General features: G+C 56.3%; 7 protein-coding genes across 7 annotated transcripts; 4 read left to right on the top strand and 3 right to left on the bottom strand.

Annotated features, from left to right (window-relative positions):
* Nucleotides 1–71: 71 nt before the first annotated feature.
* On the bottom strand, nt 72–3,575 carry UV8b_04428 (uncharacterized protein; the record flags this gene model as incomplete). The annotated part of the gene is made up of 5 exons (XM_043141926.1): nt 72–194; nt 335–396; nt 493–672; nt 722–1,455; nt 1,642–3,575. The coding sequence occupies 5 exons, from the start codon at nt 3,573–3,575 to the stop codon at nt 72–74; spliced, it is 3,033 nt and encodes a 1,010-aa protein (XP_042997860.1).
* A 456-nt stretch (nt 3,576–4,031) lies between these two features.
* On the top strand, nt 4,032–4,556 carry UV8b_04429 (uncharacterized protein; the record flags this gene model as incomplete). The annotated part of the gene is made up of 2 exons (XM_043141927.1): nt 4,032–4,034; nt 4,104–4,556. The coding sequence occupies 2 exons, from the start codon at nt 4,032–4,034 to the stop codon at nt 4,554–4,556; spliced, it is 456 nt and encodes a 151-aa protein (XP_042997861.1).
* A 1,111-nt stretch (nt 4,557–5,667) lies between these two features.
* On the bottom strand, nt 5,668–6,558 carry UV8b_04430 (uncharacterized protein; the record flags this gene model as incomplete). Its single annotated transcript, XM_043141928.1, has 2 exons — nt 5,668–5,828; nt 5,883–6,558. The coding sequence occupies 2 exons, from the start codon at nt 6,556–6,558 to the stop codon at nt 5,668–5,670; spliced, it is 837 nt and encodes a 278-aa protein (XP_042997862.1).
* A 3,617-nt stretch (nt 6,559–10,175) lies between these two features.
* UV8b_04431 (uncharacterized protein) lies at nt 10,176–13,265 on the bottom strand (the record flags this gene model as incomplete). The annotated part of the gene is made up of 7 exons (XM_043141929.1): nt 10,176–11,646; nt 11,711–12,075; nt 12,155–12,230; nt 12,287–12,471; nt 12,788–12,962; nt 13,070–13,121; nt 13,232–13,265. 7 exons carry the CDS (start codon nt 13,263–13,265, stop codon nt 10,176–10,178), a joined length of 2,358 nt encoding a protein of 785 aa, XP_042997863.1.
* A 519-nt stretch (nt 13,266–13,784) lies between these two features.
* On the top strand, nt 13,785–14,545 carry UV8b_04432 (uncharacterized protein; the record flags this gene model as incomplete). The annotated part of the gene is made up of 3 exons (XM_043141930.1): nt 13,785–13,913; nt 14,019–14,374; nt 14,473–14,545. 3 exons carry the CDS (start codon nt 13,785–13,787, stop codon nt 14,543–14,545), a joined length of 558 nt encoding a protein of 185 aa, XP_042997864.1.
* A 723-nt stretch (nt 14,546–15,268) lies between these two features.
* UV8b_04433 (uncharacterized protein) lies at nt 15,269–16,559 on the top strand (the record flags this gene model as incomplete). The annotated part of the gene is made up of 3 exons (XM_043141931.1): nt 15,269–15,421; nt 15,511–16,199; nt 16,319–16,559. 3 exons carry the CDS (start codon nt 15,269–15,271, stop codon nt 16,557–16,559), a joined length of 1,083 nt encoding a protein of 360 aa, XP_042997865.1.
* A 1,984-nt stretch (nt 16,560–18,543) lies between these two features.
* Nucleotides 18,544–20,214, top strand: UV8b_04434 (uncharacterized protein; the record flags this gene model as incomplete). The annotated part of the gene is made up of 3 exons (XM_043141932.1): nt 18,544–18,726; nt 18,813–18,872; nt 19,144–20,214. 3 exons carry the CDS (start codon nt 18,544–18,546, stop codon nt 20,212–20,214), a joined length of 1,314 nt encoding a protein of 437 aa, XP_042997866.1.
* Nucleotides 20,215–20,933: the final 719 nt, after the last annotated feature.

Below are 20,933 nucleotides of genomic sequence, written 5' to 3' on the forward strand. Positions count from 1 at the left end.
GGATGGAATGAGGAGTCGAGCTGAAACGTATGTCTTGCCTCTCCAACCCAAGGGGCGTATACGCGTACCATCTAAAGCAAGACAAAAGACGGCAAGCGTGAGGGCAGACGACGTGCTTCTGGTTGGTCGAGTCTGGTGGTGACCAAAAGGACAACACAGGTGGCGATGATGCACACCGCAACCGAGCCCAGTATCTATGCAAGACGGTCGTCCGTCCGTCGTCAGTCGTCAGTCGCCAGTCGCCAGTCGCCAGTCGTCAGTCAGGCTCAAGGCTCCTCGACCGCATGCGCAGCCTGCCTGCCTGCCGCAACGGCGCTTCATCTCCCCAACTCACCAGCTGCGTCCGCCAGCCGGACTGCACAATCGCCGCCCGGCGCCCGTACTTGTTCACCGTGCCTGTTATCGCCCGTCGTTTTTTTTTTTTCCCCCGGTCATTATAGCTCCCCGCACACACAACCCCCGGGGGGGGGGGGGGGGGGGGGGGACACGTACCGACGTAGTTGGCCAGGCCTAGGGCCAGCATCGCCACGGAGAGCAGCCAGAACACAGCGCCGAGGGGCTTGGCGACGCGGCGCTCGAGCTCCGTCGCGCGGTGCTTCAGGTGGAACGAGAGGGTGATGGCGACGGACAGGACGGCCATGAAGACGGCCAGCCGGAGGTACGAGAGGAACGCTGGGGCGTGTGGTCAGCGCGGCCGAGACGGGGACTGGGGACGACGGACTTCGCTCGTTGGCGCAGTGGTCGCGAGCGTCGGAGGCTTCGTTTTCGAAGACGAGGGGGCCGAGGAGGGGGCGGGCGAGGAAGGCGGGCGGGGCGCGGGGGGTGAGGGCTTCGTCGTCGAGGGGGGGGACATGGTGGTGGTGGTGGTGGTGGTGGTGGTGATGGTGATGCTGATGCTGATGCTGATGTTGGAAATGATGGTGGTCATGGTGTGTTGTGTTGGCCATGGGTTGGGGTTGGCGGTGGGGCGGACGCGGTTCCGGGCTGTTCCGGGCGTTTCCGGCCCTGCGCCAAGGCCGGGAAGAGCCGACACCTCGACGACGGCTCTTCAGCCGAGGACCCGGTGCTCCGTCCACCTGGCGGGTTTGCTTTGGCAGCTTTTCCACCCTCGACACGTTGCTGGATGTCTGCTGGATGTCTGCTGGATATCTGCTGGATATCTGCTGGATATCTGCTGGATATCTGCTGGATATCTGCTGAATATCTGCTGGACATCTGCTGAACATCTGCTGAATATCTGCTGAACATCTGCTGAATATCTGCTGAACATCTGCTGAATATCTGCTGGACATCTGCTGAATATCTGCTGAACATCTGCTGAATATCTGCTGAACATCTGCTGAATATCTGCTGAACATCTGCTGAATATCTGCTGAACATCTGCTGAATATCTGCTGAACATCTGCTGAATATCTGCTGAATATCTGCTGAACATCTGCTGCCAATATCAGCTCCCTGTGATATCAGCTCCCTGTGATATCAGCTCCCTGTCAAACATCAGCTCCCCCTGAAACATCTGCCAACATCCCACATCACACCCCCCATACCCCCCGCCACTGCTCCTCGTCCCCCCCCACCGGCCCGTCGAACCGCCCAAACCTCGCCGGCTCGCCCGTCCCCCCGTCCGGCAGACACACCCACTCCCGCACGCAGTCCGGCACCTCGTCCCTCACGTGCGCCACGCACACCAGGGCCTGCCGCTCCGACAGGCCCTCCACCACCACGGCGCCCCTCTTGCTCTGCTCGCTCTCCTCGGCCGCGCCGCCCCCCCGGCAGATCCTGCTGCGCTGCCCGTCGGCCAGGAACAGGGCGCACTTGGCCCGCACGGCGGCGTCCATGCCCGACAGGGCCTCGTCGAGCACCACCACGTCGGGGCTCTTGATGACGGCGCGGAGGAGGAGGGCCACGCGCTGCGCCGAAAACGACGACTCGCCAAACGTGTGCTCGTCTGCCCACGCGAGGTTGTCTTCGTCGGGGGAGGAGGAGGAGGAGGAGGAGGAGCTGGGGGAGCACCCGCCGCGGCGGCGGGGCTGCAGCTCCGGCGCGAACCAGCGCAGCGCGGCGTCGACCTTTTGCCTCGCCGGCCCGTCCAGCGCGGCCGGGGCGCCGCCCAGCGTGGCCGCCCACGCGTTCTCCACCACCCTGCGGATGCTGTGGCTCCGCGGCATGTGGCGGTGAAGCTCCGGGCTCGAGTGGCCGATGCGCGACTGCACGTCCCAAAAGGTCAGGGGCTTTCTCGTCGTCGTCGCCGACCCAGACCCAGACCCGGCCTCGGGCAGGCGGCTCCGGCCAAAGAGCTTGATGGGCAGGGAGTACGCCTGCGGGTGGTCCGAGCCCAGCAACGCGGCAATGGTCGTCTTGCCCGAGCCGTTTGGCCCAAACACGCCCCATCGCTCGCCCCGGCGAACCGTCCAGATCAGGCCGTCCTTGCGGCCCTTCTCCGTCTGCTGCGACCAGTTGCCCAGCACAATCTTGTCTCCGTACCGCACCTGACAGCCGTCCATCTCGACCAGCGCTTCCGCGTGAGGGTTGACCGGGCTGAGACTGCCGGCAGCCGTTTGCTGCTGCTTGCGCGGCGCAGGTCTGCATCCCGCTTGCGCCTTGGGCCCGAGGGGCGCGCTGCTGCCCCCCCCCACTGCAGACGCGGCGTGCACCGGAAGCCCGTCGTCCTCGACCAGCCCGCCCAGCTGGACTCCTCGGACGTACTTTCTCAGTCCCTCCAGGACCTCGTCCTTTGGCCCGGCCGATCCGACCTGGCAGTCACTCCTCAGGTATATCAGGTGCGTGATCCACGCGGGCAGCGGGTCCTGCGGTCTTGCGCTCAGGACCAGCCTGGGGCTGGCCTTGTCGGCAAGGGACTGCAGCAGCGGGCCGAGTGCCTGCGCCGTGCGCGGGTCCAATCCCATAAACGGCTCGTCCAGAAGCAGCACCTCCGGCCGTGCAAGCAGCGCGCGCGCGATCCTCGCCCGTCTTCCTTGCCCGTTGCTCAAGCAGGTGACTGGCAAATCCAGGAGGTGCTCCAGCCTCAGGTCCTCGGCCACCTGGTTCAGCGCGCTCGCTGACCCTTCGCCTATATCCTGTTGCCCTCCTCCAGGCCGCCCCCCCAGGGGGTTGAGCTCAGTGTTTCCGGCGAGAAAGTCCCTCAACGAGAAATCAGTCATCTCTCGCCGCGACTCGTACCTGGCAGACAGGTACGCCGACACGGTTCCGCCGCCGCCGCCGCCAAGACCACCCGTTCTGCTTGCCTCGGCATCAAAGCCGACGAACTGAATGGCCCTTTGCAGGCTCCGGCTTCGAGACGGCGCATCATCCTCGCGCAGGCGGGGGTACGATCTCGCGGTCGGCGGTTCGCAGAGCAGCCTGCCAGCCAGTATCTGGAGAAAGGTGGTCTTTCCGGACAGCGAGGGCCCTACAACGCACCAGTTGCGCGGCTGAGGAGACCAAGAGGGCAAGTCGAACGTCAGGCCCTTGAAGAGCGGCGGATTCAGGCTGGGGTCCCGTGAGCTGGGATGATGTCTGTAAAACGTGGCGTTGGCGATGCGAATGACGGGCGGGCGGGAGGTTGCCGTCCGCATCTTTCTTTCCACTGCTACTGCTGCCGCGCAGTCGATCCAGCTAAGCACGGGGAGGAAGCGGGCATCATGCTGCCGACGGGACGGTGCAGGATCCAGATCCAGACGTACGGAGTGCTCCGTACATACATAGCAATTCAGATATGAGTCAACCAACGTTTGCTTGCTTGCTTGTGCCATGGGTGGGTCCAAGCTCGGGCCATCTGCGAGCTAAACCACGTTACTCCGTACAGTGCGAACGTAGTAGGCGTCCATCGCACCCGAGACTGTGACGCGAGGCTTGCTCGCAGCCTTCCAACATTCAGTTCAGCCTCAGCCAGCATCAACAACAACCACAGCTCCCCGTCTCCCCCCTTCCGCCCGCGTTGCTTGCCAGACCAGACCAGACCAGACCAGACCATACCATCCCTCTGCACCACTCCATCGCAACCAAGCACAACCTCCCGCCCACCCGCCAAAATGGTAAGGGCGCTCATCCATCCCCCGCCAACGCCGCTAACCATCCTCCTCTCCCCTCCCTCCTTCAAAAAGTCGATGCGCATCGTCCCATCCCACTCCAACGCCGACTCCTTCGCCCACACGTCGCACACCTCGTCCGCTCCCTCGGCGCCCGGGATCCACGACACCCTCCGCCACGGCGTCGGCCCCTCCGTCTACGATGCCCAAGCCAGCAAGCCTTCGTCCGCGCACCCCCTGGAAGCCCGCCTCAAGAACTGGGAGGCCACCCAGGAAGCCGTCCGCATGGAAACCCTCCGTCGCACGTTTGGCATCGCCGAGCCCGTGCGGCGGGGCATGGAGCTCAAGATCGTGAGAGACGGCGAGTGGAGACCCCTGGCGCTGGGTACCAGCCTGCCCAGCGTGCACGAGGACATCTTGAGAGGAAAGGAGGACATGATTACTTGGGAGGACGTGTTTGCCGGTGATGAGACGAGAGGGATGGCTGGGTTCCATGACGAGATGGAGAAGAAGCTCAAGATGCACTAGGTGGCCGAGGTCGTGGCCGAGGTCGTGGCCAAGGTCGTGGCAAGTCGTGGCAGGTCGTGGCAGGTCGTGGCTCTGCACACACATCTCGCGTACATCATCATGGCGCAGACAGGGCGGCGCCGATAAACTAGAAAAATTTTGTCCGCAACGTTTTAGGCTTTTGCAACATGTCGTGCCTGCCGTGGGATTTGAGACAAAAAGCACGTCATGGAACGCTACGCTACAGCAGGACATAGGGATTTCTCCGTCAAGACCCTACCTAGCTGGCAGCCTGGTCGAGGTCTTGGCCATGGCCCGGAACAACACGTGCCGTGGGTCGGGAAATGCGTGCTTCCCAGACGCTGTGCTGTCTATTTTTTACGCAGCAGTGTTTTGTTTTGCCACTCCATTCTGCTATAGACAAAGAGTTCCCGTCTCCAAATGCCCCGCGCTGTACAGACTTTTCCCCAAGGGGGTAAAACAAGAATATCCTGAGTTTGGACTTGGGAAAATGATGGACTATAAAAAAAGAAAAAAGAAAAAAGGATAAAGGGATAAAAGGATGTGTGTGCGTGTGTGTGTGTGCGTGTGTGCGTGTGTGCGGGTGTGAAAACAAGCAATAATGTAAAGCATCGTGTGTACATGTTCATGCGCCATAGTGACTCCGGGATCCCTTCATTCTTCCACAATGTTCCCCGCCAATTCCTTTTCCCAATCGCCAAGATGAAACCCGAAAACAATAAAAGATGGACAAGCGAAAATGAGTGTGTAACTTTGGTGATGTGCGACTTGGAACCGCCAGGTGTGACAACAACCTCGTGGTGCCGGCGATTAAAACAAGAGGGTGCGTCCCCAGGGCCCAGCAGTACTGGTTATTGATTTTCGAATAATGGCCCGACAACGGCCCAGTGTCAGAATCATCAGCAATTCTTCGAGAATATACACGCCGACTTGTCCTTGGTGTCTCCGCAAACCCTGCTATACCGCTTCGACACAGACCCGGGGAAGAGAGGGTCATGGAGGGTCATGAAACATTCGGCCATTTCGGTTGATCGGCCGAGGCTGCACAATCATCCCTTCCGGATCATTGGGAGTGGATTGTGATGACGCGTGCGAAATAAATCAGCCGCCCTCATAAAATGACACAGCACCGTCCGTTTGATCTGGATCGCTGCCCATCACTGCCCCCGCCAGCAAGGCTCTTGCTCCCAGACTTGGGTTCTTCTTCGTCAAGATCCTGGGGTCGGATGCTCATGTGAACAACATTGGGGTTTTCGGTGCTGAGTTGGTATTCTGCGACACGGGTTAGTCCGGGCATTCAGCGAGGAGATTCCCGTCAAGGCTCACTCTTTAACGGCTCCTTGTCATCCAGGAGCTTTCCGAAATGGATTAGTCTTATGCTGCTGGGACTAGCAGGCTTCGCCTCCCAATCACTCCGCCACTCTCGTAGGATGAGTTCCTTCAACGTATAAATGCTGATACTAAAGGGATCGGGCAGTCCGGATTCTGTCGCGTCGGGAATGACCACGTTTCGCCTGGTGAGATATTTGCCGTCGATTTTGTAGGGATGGCGGCTGCCAGACGTCAGAAGGAGCGTGATGTTGCAAACGGGGCCGTCGCAAGGGTCAGGGGTCGTCGTGATGTCATCTTGGGCAGGGCCGATGGCCAAGACTGAATTGCGCCTCTCCTTTGCAGGCGGTGCAGGAGCCATGTGTTCCTTTTCTTTTCCTTTGGCAACGGCTTCTGCGGCGCCTTGGTCCTTGGCAGCGGTGCGCTCGAGATTCGTGGCGGGTGCCGCGTCAACCGCAGCTGGTGGTTGCTCAGCAGTAGCAGCATCCTTCTCGGTGTCATTGGAGGCATCCGCAGGCGTGCATGCGGTCCACTTGTCTCCTGTCGCGGTGGCGGTGGGTATTGGGGGCATGTTCTCCATGAGCAAAACCTCGCCAACCGAGTCGGATTGTGATTGATGGCCGAGCAAAGGTGTCGATTTGCCGTCGTTTCCACCACTCATGGTTGAATCCATCGGCAAGCTCGCGTGGCCGTCGAACCTGCGCTGCAAGGGGCGCTGCGTTGCCGAACAGTAAGGCTGGGGCTTCGTGCACACAGTACCTACCTAGGTACTCAGCACGCAGCACAGCACGCAGATGTCCCAGACACACAGGTCTGCAAGAGGGCACGGGGCGAAAGTCGCTTTAGAGGAGAGTCGTTCGCTGGGTATGCTGGAGATGAGGCAACGCTGGGAGACGTTGGGAAAAGCCGGACCCAAGTGATGGCAAAAGCAACGTAGTAAACTAGGCGTTCAGGTCCGACAGGTCGACAATCGATTAGGAGGAGGACCAGGCTCTCCGGAACCATACGGGGGAAGTGGGGAGGGGACAGGACAGGCAACCGGCCGCGAACAAGTTTCGACAAGGGACCAGGCAAAAAAGGGTCAAAGTGGCGTGGTAGCGTCGACTGGCGGGAACGGGGACCAAAGCTGAAGACAATGTAATGTGAGGTGGACAAAGTCGTCTCCAACTCTTGGGGCCTTCAACGGCGTGCAGCCCGAAGGAATTTGACAAGAGCCAGCCAGGTGTTGTGTGTGTTGCTGCAGCACTGCAGCACTGAGCAACTAACTGGTGGTCTGACCAGGGTGACAAAGTAACGGGAGCAGCAGGCCAGGCCCGGGCCAGCCAAACATGCCCCAGCCCACGGCGCGTGCTTGCTGTCTGGCGCTTGCTTGCCGGCAAGTCGCAAAGTTGCTGCAAAGTGGGAATTAATTCCGGATCGCTTGGCAGCCTGGGCTCCAGCCGAGCGCCCTCTGGGTTGAAACCTGGCAAAGGAAACGGTCAGCGCGGACTTTGGCGGACTGGGCTGCTACTAGCCGGCCTGAGGGCGGTCCCCAGCAGCCGCGATTGGTTCGATAGGTCCAGTCCAGCTTCTTTGTCAATAGGAGAGAGGTGGGCCCGGTGTGGGAGCCGATTGTCGATGTGCTGGAAGTCAACGCTGAGGAGGAAGAGATGACTGGAAGGCCCCAGCCTCTACTCGGTACGGAGCAGAGCGGCGTCCAACAAGTAGAGCAGCGTCGAATGCTCCAAGGGCCTGCCTCCTAGTAGTCAACTAGGGCGCTTCGATGGCGAATAGACGCAGCCTCCTGCTGTCAAGTCGTCCGAGGCGGACGGGCAGCCGTTTAGTATGCTGGATATCTGACGCCAACACACTCGCTGGGGCTTCGCTGACATTCGGTGCATAGACTTTTTCAGTTGCGAGATGCACGTGGCGCTGGTGAGGGGTGGCGAGCGAGCCTACCAGTAACTACTAGTCCGTACGGTCTGGTGTCTGGCAGAAAAGGAGCTGACGGCAACGCGTCGTGACGGAACAGCCGGTGAGTGCGCTCGGTACGGCTGGCTGGACGTGGCAGACGCGGTGATTGCACATAAGATTGGGGTGGCAGAGCAAACCGTGATTTGTCGCCGCCAGCTATCTGCTGCTCAAGACGGGGGGGGCGACGGTGGTGCGGCAAGGGCAAACTGCACAGAAAAGGAGATGAAGAAGAACGAATGCCAAACGTGAAATCCAAAAATGCATGCGCGTGATGGGGGTGTTGATTGTTACAGTACTCGCACACGACGCTGCACAACGCTGCAAAACGTGATGGAGGAGGAAGTCCTCGGATGGCAGCGCATCAATCACGTCGGCCAGGCTGACCGACGAGGCAGGAACGAAGTCGACATTAAACATTAAGCTGCGCTTGGGCTGGTGACAAACAAGCCCGGCGCTCCGGAAATCCAGTCGCAAGCCAAACATGAAGAAGCCTTGGAAGTACTCCGTAGGGAAGGCGCAACCCTCGAGGCTCGCAGCAGGTGCGAGCAGGACCCTACCCTGCATTGGGCAGGAGTCAAGCAGCACAAGCTGCACAACAGAGTTTGCTGCGCCGCCAGAGTCCGCCACAAATCCTTGGTTCGTCTCGACATCGTCATGGTTTGCTAACAATGCCTGCTAACAAGTACTCAGAGGGTACCTCCTATCCTTATACTAGGAATTCTGGCATTTCCAACAGAGCTAATAAAACATCCTAAATGTCGATACTATAGGTAATCCATTTCCCCCCCCCATCTTCCTTCAATACTGCTCAATTAAGCAAGCTGCCTATGAACAAAGGCATAACGAGGCCTATTTTTAAAAATATGGCTCTTTATGAATCCGGGAACCGCCAGTACTTATTATATTACACGACTCCCTCGTCTGCTGATGTACCCCGCAGTGTACGGTTTTCTATTGGCCTAAACCCCGGTTTGCTACAAGAATCTGCAACCTTGGCACCTTCAAAGGGATGGATGATTGTGTCGGCATCCCAGGAACGGCAGAGCTTCACGTTGTGCCACCGCCGTCGCTGATGATGCTCTCGCTGCCGCTGCCGCTGCCGCTGCCGCTCCTGTTGCCGTTGAGGAAATCGCCCGCTGCTGGCGCCGTCGTACTATTTGATCGATACCATCTTCGCTCCCAGCAACAACCCCTCAGGCCATCTCTCTCCAACGCGACACCAACCCCGACACCGACACCGACACCGACACCACCATCAAAGGCAACTACCACGACTCCCACGCTTAGGTACCCACCACCCGCTGGGCTGAAAGCTGAGTTTTCCCCGTCGTCGCCTCTCCGGCCCGTCAATCGCATGTGATCTCGAACCAACGGGCACTCGCTCCCCTAGGACGACGGCAGGTTGGCCCGGGCCATCGGCTTATTTTCGTGTTGGCATGCTTGGAGCCGGGCAGTCGGCGTCAAATCATACAAAGCCACGGAGCTGTTCGGCGTACATGGGACTGCGCATCCCGATCCCTTGGCGCTCGGAAGCTTTTACTCCTTTGATGGGATACTTGTCAAAGAAGTTGTCCGCCCATCCATCATGCCCCTTCTGAAACTGCAGCGCACCCGCCATCCTGAAACATGGCAGGCTCCTTGCGCTCAAAGGGGGTGGATACGAGTGCAATTCGAAAGTTTTCTCCTTCAGCCTCGCGCAGTGCATGTGGGTTGAATCGCTTGCTTTTCCCCTCCCTGGCCTGGGCGATTCGCTTCTGCAACTTCAGGCGTTTCGTTTCCCTCGCCCCCGTCTCGAGGACCAGGCAGGTCAGGCGGATTGGGTGGGATCCTGCCGACCTAGCTCGGTTTTCTATCCCTGCTACAGATTCAACCGCAGGGTTTGGAGTCTGGACATTGCCCGATTAAGCCCCTCGCAGAGATTGAAGCCTGTGGCAAATAAACGCCCTGTTGATGGGCAGGGGTTTCAAATCATCGGCACCTAAAGCCGTGACGTGCGGGTGAGTGCGAGTGGGTAAACCCCGTTTGTTTGCTTGTAAACGCCTGTCAAATCAATCACCTTTGTCCAATCAACCCATCTTGTCCGGTGACACAACTCGTCTGACACCGCGGATCCTCTCGGTTGGCGGCTCAACATGGACAAGGGACAACCCATCAGTGGTCATCGTGTAACGGCAGCTCAACGGGGCCAAACCGAAAAATCATGTTACTCACATGGGTTCTTCATTTATCCCCCAGCCTCCCCATCGAGCTTCGCCGAATGGCCCCCCCCCCCCCAATGATTATTTACACCTGGTCCGTTCAATGTCGCAACACCCATGCTCCTTCTTTGTACACCACTTACAGCATCAACAAATCGCCGTTACTCCCCCCCCCTTGCGCTGGCTGCAAAACGGCTTGTGGTGCATGAGCACTCACGACATAGCCCGTCGCGTGACCTCCGCCACCGCCAAAAAGGTCCTCCCCTTGATCTAGTTGCATCGCAGCCATCTGCTGTGCGCCGATGCTCGAAAAGTAGGCATCTGCATCGTTGGCTGCCTGCGAGATATTGCCTTCTCCGTCGGGCGCAAGGGCGCTCCGGCTCCTCAAGTCCATGTTGCTTGGTTGCCCGCCGTGCCCAAACATGCTCAAGCTCTTCTGGCTGTCGCCGTCAACCGGCAGATTCTGCTTCTGCAAGGCTGGCGAATCCTGAAGTTTGCGCGGCCGGGCGGAACGGAATACCGTCTGCACCGGCTTGAGGTATATCGTGGCTAGAGTGCCCACGTTGAGACACATCTCCTCCAACGTCGACGCTTCTAGCCTCTCGGATTCGGCAGTAATCGGTGGCTTTTCCCCCATCACAATCGTTTTGGCTGCCTTCATGTCCGTCGACAACAGCCGCCAGTACATGTAGGCTCGGTCTCGCAGGTCGGGGTTGTCCGTCTCCTCCGTCGCCCATTTGAGGACCTTCGGCACCAGTTCCTGCGCTCTCGTCGGCCGCTGAATAAAGAGCTTGACAGTGGCCGTCAGGAGGGCCAGTTGAACCTCCACGGGCTCCTCGGCAAACGAGTAAAGAAAGTCTTCCAGCAGGGCATCGCTGTTTTCGATGCGATCTGCGTATTGTCCAATTACCCAGACCATTGCGGCCTTGGCCTCGGGTTCGTCTAGCGAGTCAAGGTGCTCACATAGTGTACCTATGATGGACTCGTATTGATTGGGATATCTCCTGAAGATATTCTTGATCACCACCGTTGCCTCCTGAACAATGTATGTGATCTTGGTGGAGACAAGTTCCAGAAGAAGGTCGATGCAGCGCCGGGCGGCAGGTTCAATCTTGATCGCGAGCTTCCCGATGGCACGGACTGCCTTGCGAACAAAATGCACGTCAATCTCGGTGGCATATTCCCGCAGCTCGGTCAGTACCTCGTCAATGTTCTTCTCGCTCGCAAGCATGAAAATGAGCTCTAGCTTCGTGACTTTGACGTATATGGGGTCGTTGTATTTGCAAAAAAACACTCGAATGTCATTCTTCAACACCTCGGGCCGTCGTTGCAGGATCAGCAACGCGTTCCGTAGAGCCAAGTATTGCACTTCAGGACCTTTGGCAAGAAGAGTGACAAGGGGCGGCGAGAGTTTCTTGCAAAGTGCCGTGACTTGTTTTTCATCGGCAATGTAGTTGAGCAGATACAGAATCACGCGAATGCACGTCAGTACGACGGAGGAATTCGAGTGTGACAACCGTGGTGCAATGCGCTCTGCCAGCAAAGCTGCTTCGCCCGTCTCTTGTGGCACATACGGCATCAGCGCCTCGAGGATGTACGTCTGGCCCCATCTGTACCCCAGTCAGCAATAATCAAAACCCTCCCCCCCGCGCGTACCACTCAGCTCTTTCTTACTCGGAGCAATCGGGTAGGATTGCTACCATCTTTGAGGCATTGCTGTAGTCGATGGTCAGTTTGATGGCGTCGCTCCGTTCCCAAATGTCCATCAGGCTGGCCAGCGCGCTGGCAACGACTGTCGGATTATCATCGCGCAACAGAGAGTTGAGTCTGTCGATGAGGTCGGATCGTTCCACCATTTGTCGGTCGTGGTCGTAGAGCTTGGCGACGCAAAACGCAGCCGTTTTTCGCACGTACGGGTCGTTGTCTCGCAGCGTGTCCTTCACAAGAGGAACAGTAGCCTCGACAAATTCTTTGACGTGGATGTATGACATGGTTCGCAGTGCCAAAGCGCGCACTAGAGGGTTTTGGTCTTCCACATCCTGCGAAAGCATGTCAGAACAACTTGTGTTGGGGAGGAGGGGGAGGGGAGCGCAGTAGGTTTGGCCCGAGTACACCAACATTTTCCAGCACCGGAATCGCCTTGATTGCAATTTCCGGCCGTACTCGTGCATAGTTGACGAGATACAAAAAGCACCTTGTCGATGATTAGCCGCTCAATTTTTTCCCAGCGCGGAGAAGCTGCTGCCGTACATCTTCTTGATCTCCAGACTCGGGATGTGCATGCAAGCTATTATATCAGGAAACAAGGCCACCATGTCGTTATTGCTCATGGTCATGTTGGCGACGATTCTCTTGAGCGCGACCTTTTTTATTGAATAATTCTTGTCCTTCTTTCCGCCGCTGTTCAGCTCGAGGCGCAGCTCGGCCACTTTGCCCTGTGGAGTTCTTAGTCTATCGAAGGCCAAAGGAGGCATGTACGATGGGAAAACAGCCATTATGTTGCCGGTCACCCATGGACTACAGGAGAGGACATGGACAACATTGTCTGGGTTGAGATCGAGAGTCCAGGCGATCAGATCAAGGGGGGTGGGGGTAGTGGAAGAGTGAACAGATATAGTGCAAGGGAGGTGGAGGTGCGAAAGCAAACGTTGGGGTCTTCACAAAAGGCTCTGACAGGAAAGGATCAACTGAATAAAGTAGGGGCTGGTATGAAGAAGGCGCCTGGTCAGATTTGGGTTGGGGAGGCCTTACTCGAGCAAACAGCTTGGAATCCCCTCCACCATCTTTAGCTGACATGGTAGGTACCGGGTCCCCGAGTACCGGTGGTGGTTGGGTGTCGTCGATGGTGTAATCAATTGCGATACGGCCCGGGCGGTCCTTTTGCAGGGTCGCAGACCGGTGGTGTGAGGAGGTGTCTATCTTGGACCTAGGGCGAGCAATCGGGAGGGCGTTGGTTAGCCGAGTTTGTGGTCGAGGCAAATGCCAGGCTGATTGTTGATTGTGGACGCAACTTGTCGGAACGACCAGACTCACTTGCCGTCCCCCCCGCACGCCAACCAGGCTCTGGAAGACAAGTCGAGACCAACTAGAGGCACGGGGGCTCGAGTTACGAGGTGGCTAGGGGTGGTCGACCGATAGGGGCGGCGGTGGCGGCGGCTGCGCCCAACCGAGCAGAATCGATTGAGCTACTGCTACCTTGGGTAGCTTTCTGGAGGATAGCAAGAAACATGTGGGCGTTGTCGTCAAGATGGGAGCCCGGGGTGCAGCGCAAGACGAAACCAGAAATCTTGCGCGGCCGAGATGCTTGTTGGCGTCGACAAGTCGTGCTTGATTGAATACAGAGTACGGAGTAAAGGACCTTGGAGGAGTCAAGGTCGGACAGGCTTGGGAACTCGGAACAAACCTTATGAGGTAGGAGGTAGGTACCTAGGTACATTGCTTGTCCTTGCATTTGATTCGCTACATGCGGAGTACTCCGTCCTGCCAGCAAGCCCACTGAGCCAAGCCCAGTCCATGATTTAAAAGCTGACTGGGTACATGGACAAGCGGAGTACACCGGAACAAGTCCCCTGGCGATAAGCATGAGCCGCCCTAAACACCACATACCTCCCAGACAATTGACTGCCAAGTGCTCAGACGACTTTGCAGCTACATTGACAACCATCAACCCACCCAGGTGAAAAGCCCGGGTCCTCCGCTCCCGTATGCAGTCGCAAGTTTCGCGTCCATCGCATCTGTTTTCAGCAAAATGTCTGCTGCAACCACGTTGACCACGCCCGACTGGGTTGCTCAGCTGCGGTCGCCACCCGCCGCCAAATCCAAGGTTCCAGGCATCCCCGACCCGGTTGGCTTCTCTCCCAGTCTTTCCGGCCCCAAGGTTCGTTCGCGCAGGATGCTACAATCGCAACGAATGCCATCCCTTTGGTTCCATTTCCATTCAAGATTGGTTCTGGCTGACTGGTTGTGTCGTCGATTGTCCCAGAAACATGGCAAGGATGGTAAAAGTCAGCCCCGAAAAGCACCGTCCGGCGACGAAATGGAAACACTCAAGGTCAAGAAGGCTTGGGAGGTTGCACTTGCACCAGTCAAGGCTCTTCCCATGACCGCCATCATGATGTACATGTCGGGAAACTCGTTGCAAATCTTCAGCATAATGATGGTGTTTATGGCGTTTAAAAACCCCATCGCAGGTTTGATGGCCACGAATCAGGCCTTTGAGCGATTTCAGTCCGAGAAGAACGCCGCTCAGATTATGCAAACAAAGCTGGTGTACATCGCGATGCAGCTGGTTGCGTTAGGTGTTGGTGTTTGGAAGGTGAATTCCATGGGACTCTTGCCGTAAGTCTTTGCGTGTTCCAATCGAATGCACTGACGCCTGGTCGCAAACCCCGGTTGAGAACTTTACTGACCATGGCAATTGTTTCTCGCTCATTCAGCACGACAAGATCAGACTGGCTAATGTGGGAGTCGTTGCGGGAATCTGTGGACACGGTCATCACGGCGCTGTGAAAGGCTAGTCGGCAAGACAAGTGTACAGTCATGTATTTGGGAGCAAACCGGTAGAGGAAATAGACCTGAAAGAAGGACATCAACAGCTCAGGCCAGGTCAAGCGCCCTCTGGTGACTTCATCTGTATCGTCTTGGCGGAGGAGAAGGTGTCATCCTGGGGCACCAGTAGAGAATATGTGCTCTGTCAAGGGCGTGCTTTTCAGCCTTGCACCGAGGACCAGACCAAGCTTTTCGAGGACTTCAAATTCCTGAAGGTATGCTACCATGGGCAAGCCAGAGAAAATTACGTTCAACCATTGCCCATGGCATATCGATATATGGCCGAGTCTGTCGTCACTTGCGTTCCTTATTGACGACACTTTGGTTAGAAGAAGCGGCAAGCGCAGGATGAAGTAGACCTATATATACTGTTTGCGCCGGTGCTTTCCACAAGACTTTGGCGTGGAATCGAGGACTTGACTTCAGATTCTGTCAAGTATCGTTTCGAATGAGATTCCTTTCCTACAATCTACGAAGCAGCTCGAGCCCATGTTCCTTTCTGCTTGATGGAGCGCAGGCAGGGTGGTTCTTGTGTGGCGTAGCGCATGACTAAGCATTCACCGTTGCTTTGTATCTTGCAACAGGCCAACTTGACCTGCGTGGCAGCGACAAGAAGGCAAGGGACACGGATGACGGCACTCGCCGCTCATCACTGAAGCCGCAACATCGTCTGGTCTCGAAATAATGGCCTTCTCAGCGATTTGTCGCACTCCTTCGACAGACTTGACCGCAGAGTTCAACGACCTACTCGGCCAAACTGGTGCTCCAACAGCAACCGGCAAGCTAGCTCTCGACGTGAATGTGCTCGAGGGTTTCTTGAAGGAAGCTTACCGAATAGTAGGTGCAACACTCTCTGTCGAGGGAATCTGCGCCGCAGGGCCATGAACGCTGACCTTGTGCGCTTCCATTGCGCGCTCCCCGAACAGAATTCGCACATTGCCAGCCTGCACAAGGAACTCAAGGATGTCCGGCAAGCGTATCTTTCGACGGCCCAACCAAGAAGGACTCGTGCTCACTCAGCCCATGGCCAACCTCAAGCTCTCACCGATCGCGAGCGCGAAGACGTGGACGCGAATGCGAAGCAGATGATTCGGGAGCTCAACGCTAGCATTCGAGGGTTGGGCGATGCCGAGCAGCTTCGTCGGGAGACGCAATCTGCGATTATCAGGAAGAAGTTTGCCAGCGGCCTCAATGCTTTGAGCTCATGGGCAGCGGGCGGCGGCGCTGCCAAAAAGACAGCAGAACACGCGGCAGCTGAAGCTCAGGCTCAGCAAACGGATATTCACCGCGATGGTATACTGTGGTTCCTGCGGCAGAGGTTAGAGCTCTGCTGCCGCACGCAGCAAGACATGATGGAAACGCGGCTCGTCCGCGAGATGGACAAGTCTCGAGGGATGCTGGTGCCTCCGGCGGCCGATTTTGCCGCCTTTCCGCCTGCGTCTGGAAAGTCTGGAAAGTCCGAGAAGAAGTCTTGGCAAGCTTCAACTGCCTCTGGGAGGGAATCAAACGATGCTGGGGCCTTCACCCAAGGCTTGACGGATGAGCAGGTTCAAATGTTTGAGGAGGATAATCAAGACATGATGAAGTATTACGAGACCACGCTGGACAAGATCGGGTAGGTTTTTTTTTCCTTCTCTTCTTTTATCACATCACGTTAAGCAAGTCTGGGTCTCTCATCCTCACGCCGACGCTATGCTGTTATTTGCCCAGATGGACACTGACCTGATCCTGTAGAACTGCTGAAAAGTCTCTTGTTGAGATCTCCGAGCTCCAATCGCTACTAGTCAACAACTTGGCCATCCAGTCCGCACATATCGAGCAACTTGTCTCTGACTCTCTGTCAGCAACAGATAACATCGGCGGAGGGAACAAGGAGCTCAAGAAGGCCACGCAGCGTCCAAGCGCAGCTCGTTACACCTTCTTTGCTGCCAGTGGATTGTGTGCTTTCCTAGTGATCTGGGACTTGATTGTATAGCATGGCGGGGAGGGGTTTATTTGGTCTGGTCTATACCAGCCGCGGGAACTTGTCTGCAATGACAGACGGTTCAGTATGAATCCTGGCTTGAACTTTCAGGCCCGGACGAGAGGGTTGCCCTTGGGGAACCGACTAGGTTGAATGGAGGGTATTCCGTGTAAACCCGTGCAATGTCGGCGGTTGCATGCGAAAAGAAGAAGAAGAAGAAGAAGAAGAAGAAGAAGAAGAAGAAGAAGAAAAGATGACACTTTGTTCGAAAGATGCTGTCGCATTGCATTTGCAGACACGACTCAACCTGGCAGCATGTGCTCCTGACTTGGACCTGGGGCCTGGATCCTAGACGGCGATATCCTGCAGTTGGAAACCTGTCAGACCATGTAAGGCAACAGAATGTGTCAAGGTGCGGAGCCCCGCAGCGTGATTCGCCTGCAGGGGGCTGGGAGAAACCCACCAGCCTCCAGGCAGGGTGGGGAACCTTGAAACGAACATTATCACAAGATGAATATGAGAAAAAAGAAACAAAAAAAAATAAGAAAAAAAGGAGCCAAAGGGGAGCCCGCAGTCACTTAAACGGTGGGTGCTGGAGAAATTGCATGTACGGAGCCACGAATGAATAATCCGCAGCATCTCTTTGGACATTGTTGCCGGGGTTGCTCGAAGCGATGCAGGTGATTACATGTAGCTACATACATAGCAACCAGGCCGCTGAACCAGGCCAAAACTCCCCAGCCAACCGCCCTATACTCTGGGTCTTTGCTTTCCCACTCCTACATACACGGCACTCACCTGCTTTTTTAGGAGAGAGTCTCGAATGATTTTTTTTATTGGTCGCGACGCAACCCCGTTGATTTTGGTTGGTGGGGACTCGGGAGCGGGGCAGCGGGGCCAACTGTTTGCAAGGGCCAGCCAATGTGCAGGGCGGGCTCGAGCCGAGGGGGCCTCGGCCAGACCACCTGGTGGCTCCTGACATCGGCAGGACGGAACATTGAACGCATCAATTTCAATTTCACAAGCTTAAATCCTACCCCGTGGCACCAGCGACCCCAGGCACCAGCCCGAGATTGAGATTGGAGAACAAGACATATGGAGCCATAAAAGCCCGAACGTCGCTCCCCCGACGCGTTGCTCGCCGACCAGGCTCAGCCAGCCAGCCAGCCAGCCAGCCAGCCAGCCAGACCAGAGACGGAGACCCGAGTCGACCCGACTGAGAGAGCAAAGTCCCGGCCTTTGATTCGAACCGGCCGGCATTCTTATTACTGTTGTTTGGTGCGGACTTGTTTGTCCAGAGAGCCATCAGCAAGCCACCATCCATCCATCCACCCAGCGATTACCGAACGCATCTTGCCCCCGCGCAAAAAGCCAAGCTTGGGCCGACTATACATAGTGCAGACCGGAAGGACATAGACATATCGACTTGGACATCTGCATTGGCATTTGTAAGGCATCGAGGCCCCTTTATTGCTCGATACGCATATTATCTTCCCGGAAGATACCTCCTACCTGTATCTAGTGGGTACCCGGATACGGAGTACGTGGGCGTTTTTAACGTCAGCCCTCCGGCACCCGCTACCTATCGCTGCCCGAATGTAATTTTCGATTCCTTGCAGCTGCATTCGGCCTTGCTGGTATGAGATATCGGTTGTTCAATCCTGGCTCTTTCTTTTTTTTTCTTTTTTTTGACACCTTTTTTCCCGCGTCGAGGCCAAAATCTGACCTGGAGCAGCGGCAGAACGGACCAACGCCGTACCTTGCCCGCATAACAGCTGAGCCTCTGCTACAGTACTGTACCAGCCGTGAAGCCAACAAGTCTGGTTGTCTGGTCGCCAGCCGACAGCCAGCAGCCAGCCAGCAGTCAGCCGCCAGCCGCCGGACCGGCCAGCACACCACATCCATCAGTCACCATCAGCCCGATCAATTGCTTTTTCTGGCCCGCCACCCGCTGGCAAGATAGGAAGGAAACCCCCACCATATTTCCCATCCCACCATGGCTCCTCCGTCGTCCTCTCCGTCTTCGCTCGAGAGACTCAACACCATTGCAAACCACCTCTCGCCCACCATGGCTTCCACCAACTTCCCTGCCGCCACCGTGCCTCAAGCCCCGGAGGACCCTCTCTTTGGACTTGCACGGGCTTACAAGGCTGACAACAGCCCAACCAAGGTCGATTTGGTATGGTTTGATTAGCTGCAAGAGCCTCAATTACCCGAGGCGGCATGCCTGCCTTTGCGACCCGGCGCTGACACTGCGCGACTCAGGGAATTGGCGCTTATCGTGATGATGATGCAAAGCCCTGGGTTCTCCCCGTCGTCAAAAAGGTAAGCTGGACTAGTTTTTCTCCTTGTACTTTGAGGAAGAAATCGTTACGCAAAACAAAACGAGTCATGCGCCTCATATTTCTACCTCGCCTGTTTGGCTTAGCCGGCTGCGGTGTCATGTTGAATATTGTTACACCGCGAAAACGAGTGCGACAAGAGTACGGCATAGCCGCTTTTACGACATCTATCCATGTTACGCCATCTCTGATCTGCCGCAAGCTTCTGCTTTTGATTGACAAGTCGTAGCTAACACAAACCTTTCCATCTGCAGGCCGACGACATTCTTCGAAACAACCCCGAACTGAATCACGAATATGCCCCGATTGCCGGTGTTCCGGACTTCACTTCCAAGGCCGCTGAACTGATTCTTGGAGCCGACTCCCCAGCACTCAAGGAGAAGCGCACTGCCTCCTTGCAGACCATCTCTGGCACTGGAGCAGTCCATCTGGGTGCCCTCTTCCTCGCCAAGTTCTACACGGGAAACCGAACCGTCTATCTGTCTAACCCGACTTGGGCCAACCACAAGCAAATCTTTGGAAACGTTGGTCTAAAGGTTGCTGACTATCCCTACTTCTCCAAGAAAACCAATGGCCTGGATTTCGAGGGCATGAAGGCTGCCATTCAGGCTGCCCCAGATCGGTCCATCATCCTGCTGCACGCTTGTGCCCACAACCCTACAGGCGTCGACCCAAGCCTGGATCAATGGAAGGAGCTTGCCGTCATTATTGCCCAAAAGAAGCACTTCCCCTTCTTTGATTGCGCCTACCAGGGCTTCGCTTCGGGTAACCTTGCCCAGGATGCCTCCGCTATCCGCTACTTCATCGAGCAAGGATTCGAGACGGTTGTTTGCCAGAGCTTCGCCAAGAACTTTGGCCTGTATGGTGAGCGCGCTGGATGCTTCCACGCCGTGACGAGCCCAGGTCCCGATGCAACCAGCACAATCTCAAGAATTGGTTCTCAACTAGCGATTCTTCAACGATCCGAAATCTCCAACCCTCCTCTGTATGGCGCCCGCATTGTTGCCACCGTTCTGGGAGACGCTGCGCTATTTGCGGAGTGGGAGGAAAACCTACGTACCATGTCGGGTCGTATTCTCAGCATGAGAGATGAGCTGCGCTCACGCCTCGAGAGTCTTGGCACGCCCGGAACATGGAATCACATAACTGATCAGATTGGCATGTTTAGCTTCACGGGTCTGTCAGAATCCCAAGTCGAGAGAATGCGCAATGAATACCACATTTATATGACCAAGAATGGAAGAGTTTCCATGGCGGGTCTAAATACCAAAAATATACACCACGTGGCGGACGCAATCGACAAGGTGGTGAGAGAAGCTTCATAGCGGGCTTGCCACCCAGCGGCATGTCGGATTGTTGGAGTGGATGGGAGTGACAATGAAGTTTGAGCCTTTTATTTATTTTTTTGCAAACACGCTTTTCTGTTTTCCCCAACTGTCTTGCTCGCTTCGCTTTTAGAAAAATACATAAAGGGGCCAAGCGCTGGATACCCGCTCTATTGTGTACTAGATCTGTTGTGAACACGATGCGACGCGAACGGTCTCCTCATTTTATGGCAAGGACCAGTACTCTGTACTCGGTACTGGTTGCGTGGACTCTCAATGGTAAGGTCTGAGGCAGATCAAGGGAATTGACGACGACCGCAGCAACCATGTACTACTACTACGTGCCTTGATTTTGGTCTCACCAACTGGTTCGGTCTCTGGATTTTTGAATTCCTACTGTGTATGATGTTTCCTCAGGTAAACGCACCAGTTGGCCCTTTGGATGGCAGCCCGCCATGTTATTTTTATTTTCTTTCATCATTTTATTTTTATTACTTTTTGGGACGGGTGAAGCGTTGTTTTCATGTTTCCTTCCGGTTCTCGGGGAAGGTGCAAAGGTGGGTCCATCAGACGGTCTACAAATGAACGGGCGAACCGGTGATTGCTTTCACTCAACATCATTCCTTCATGAATCACGGAAATAAACCAAGGTGTAAGAGTGAACCACCAAAGTTGACTTGAAATGCCAGAACAAAAAAAAAATTCACATCCAGGCTCAG

The sequence above is a fragment of the Ustilaginoidea virens genome, chromosome 3, assembly GCF_000687475.1.
Source record: "Ustilaginoidea virens chromosome 3, complete sequence".
NCBI lineage: Eukaryota > Fungi > Ascomycota > Sordariomycetes > Hypocreales > Clavicipitaceae > Ustilaginoidea > Ustilaginoidea virens.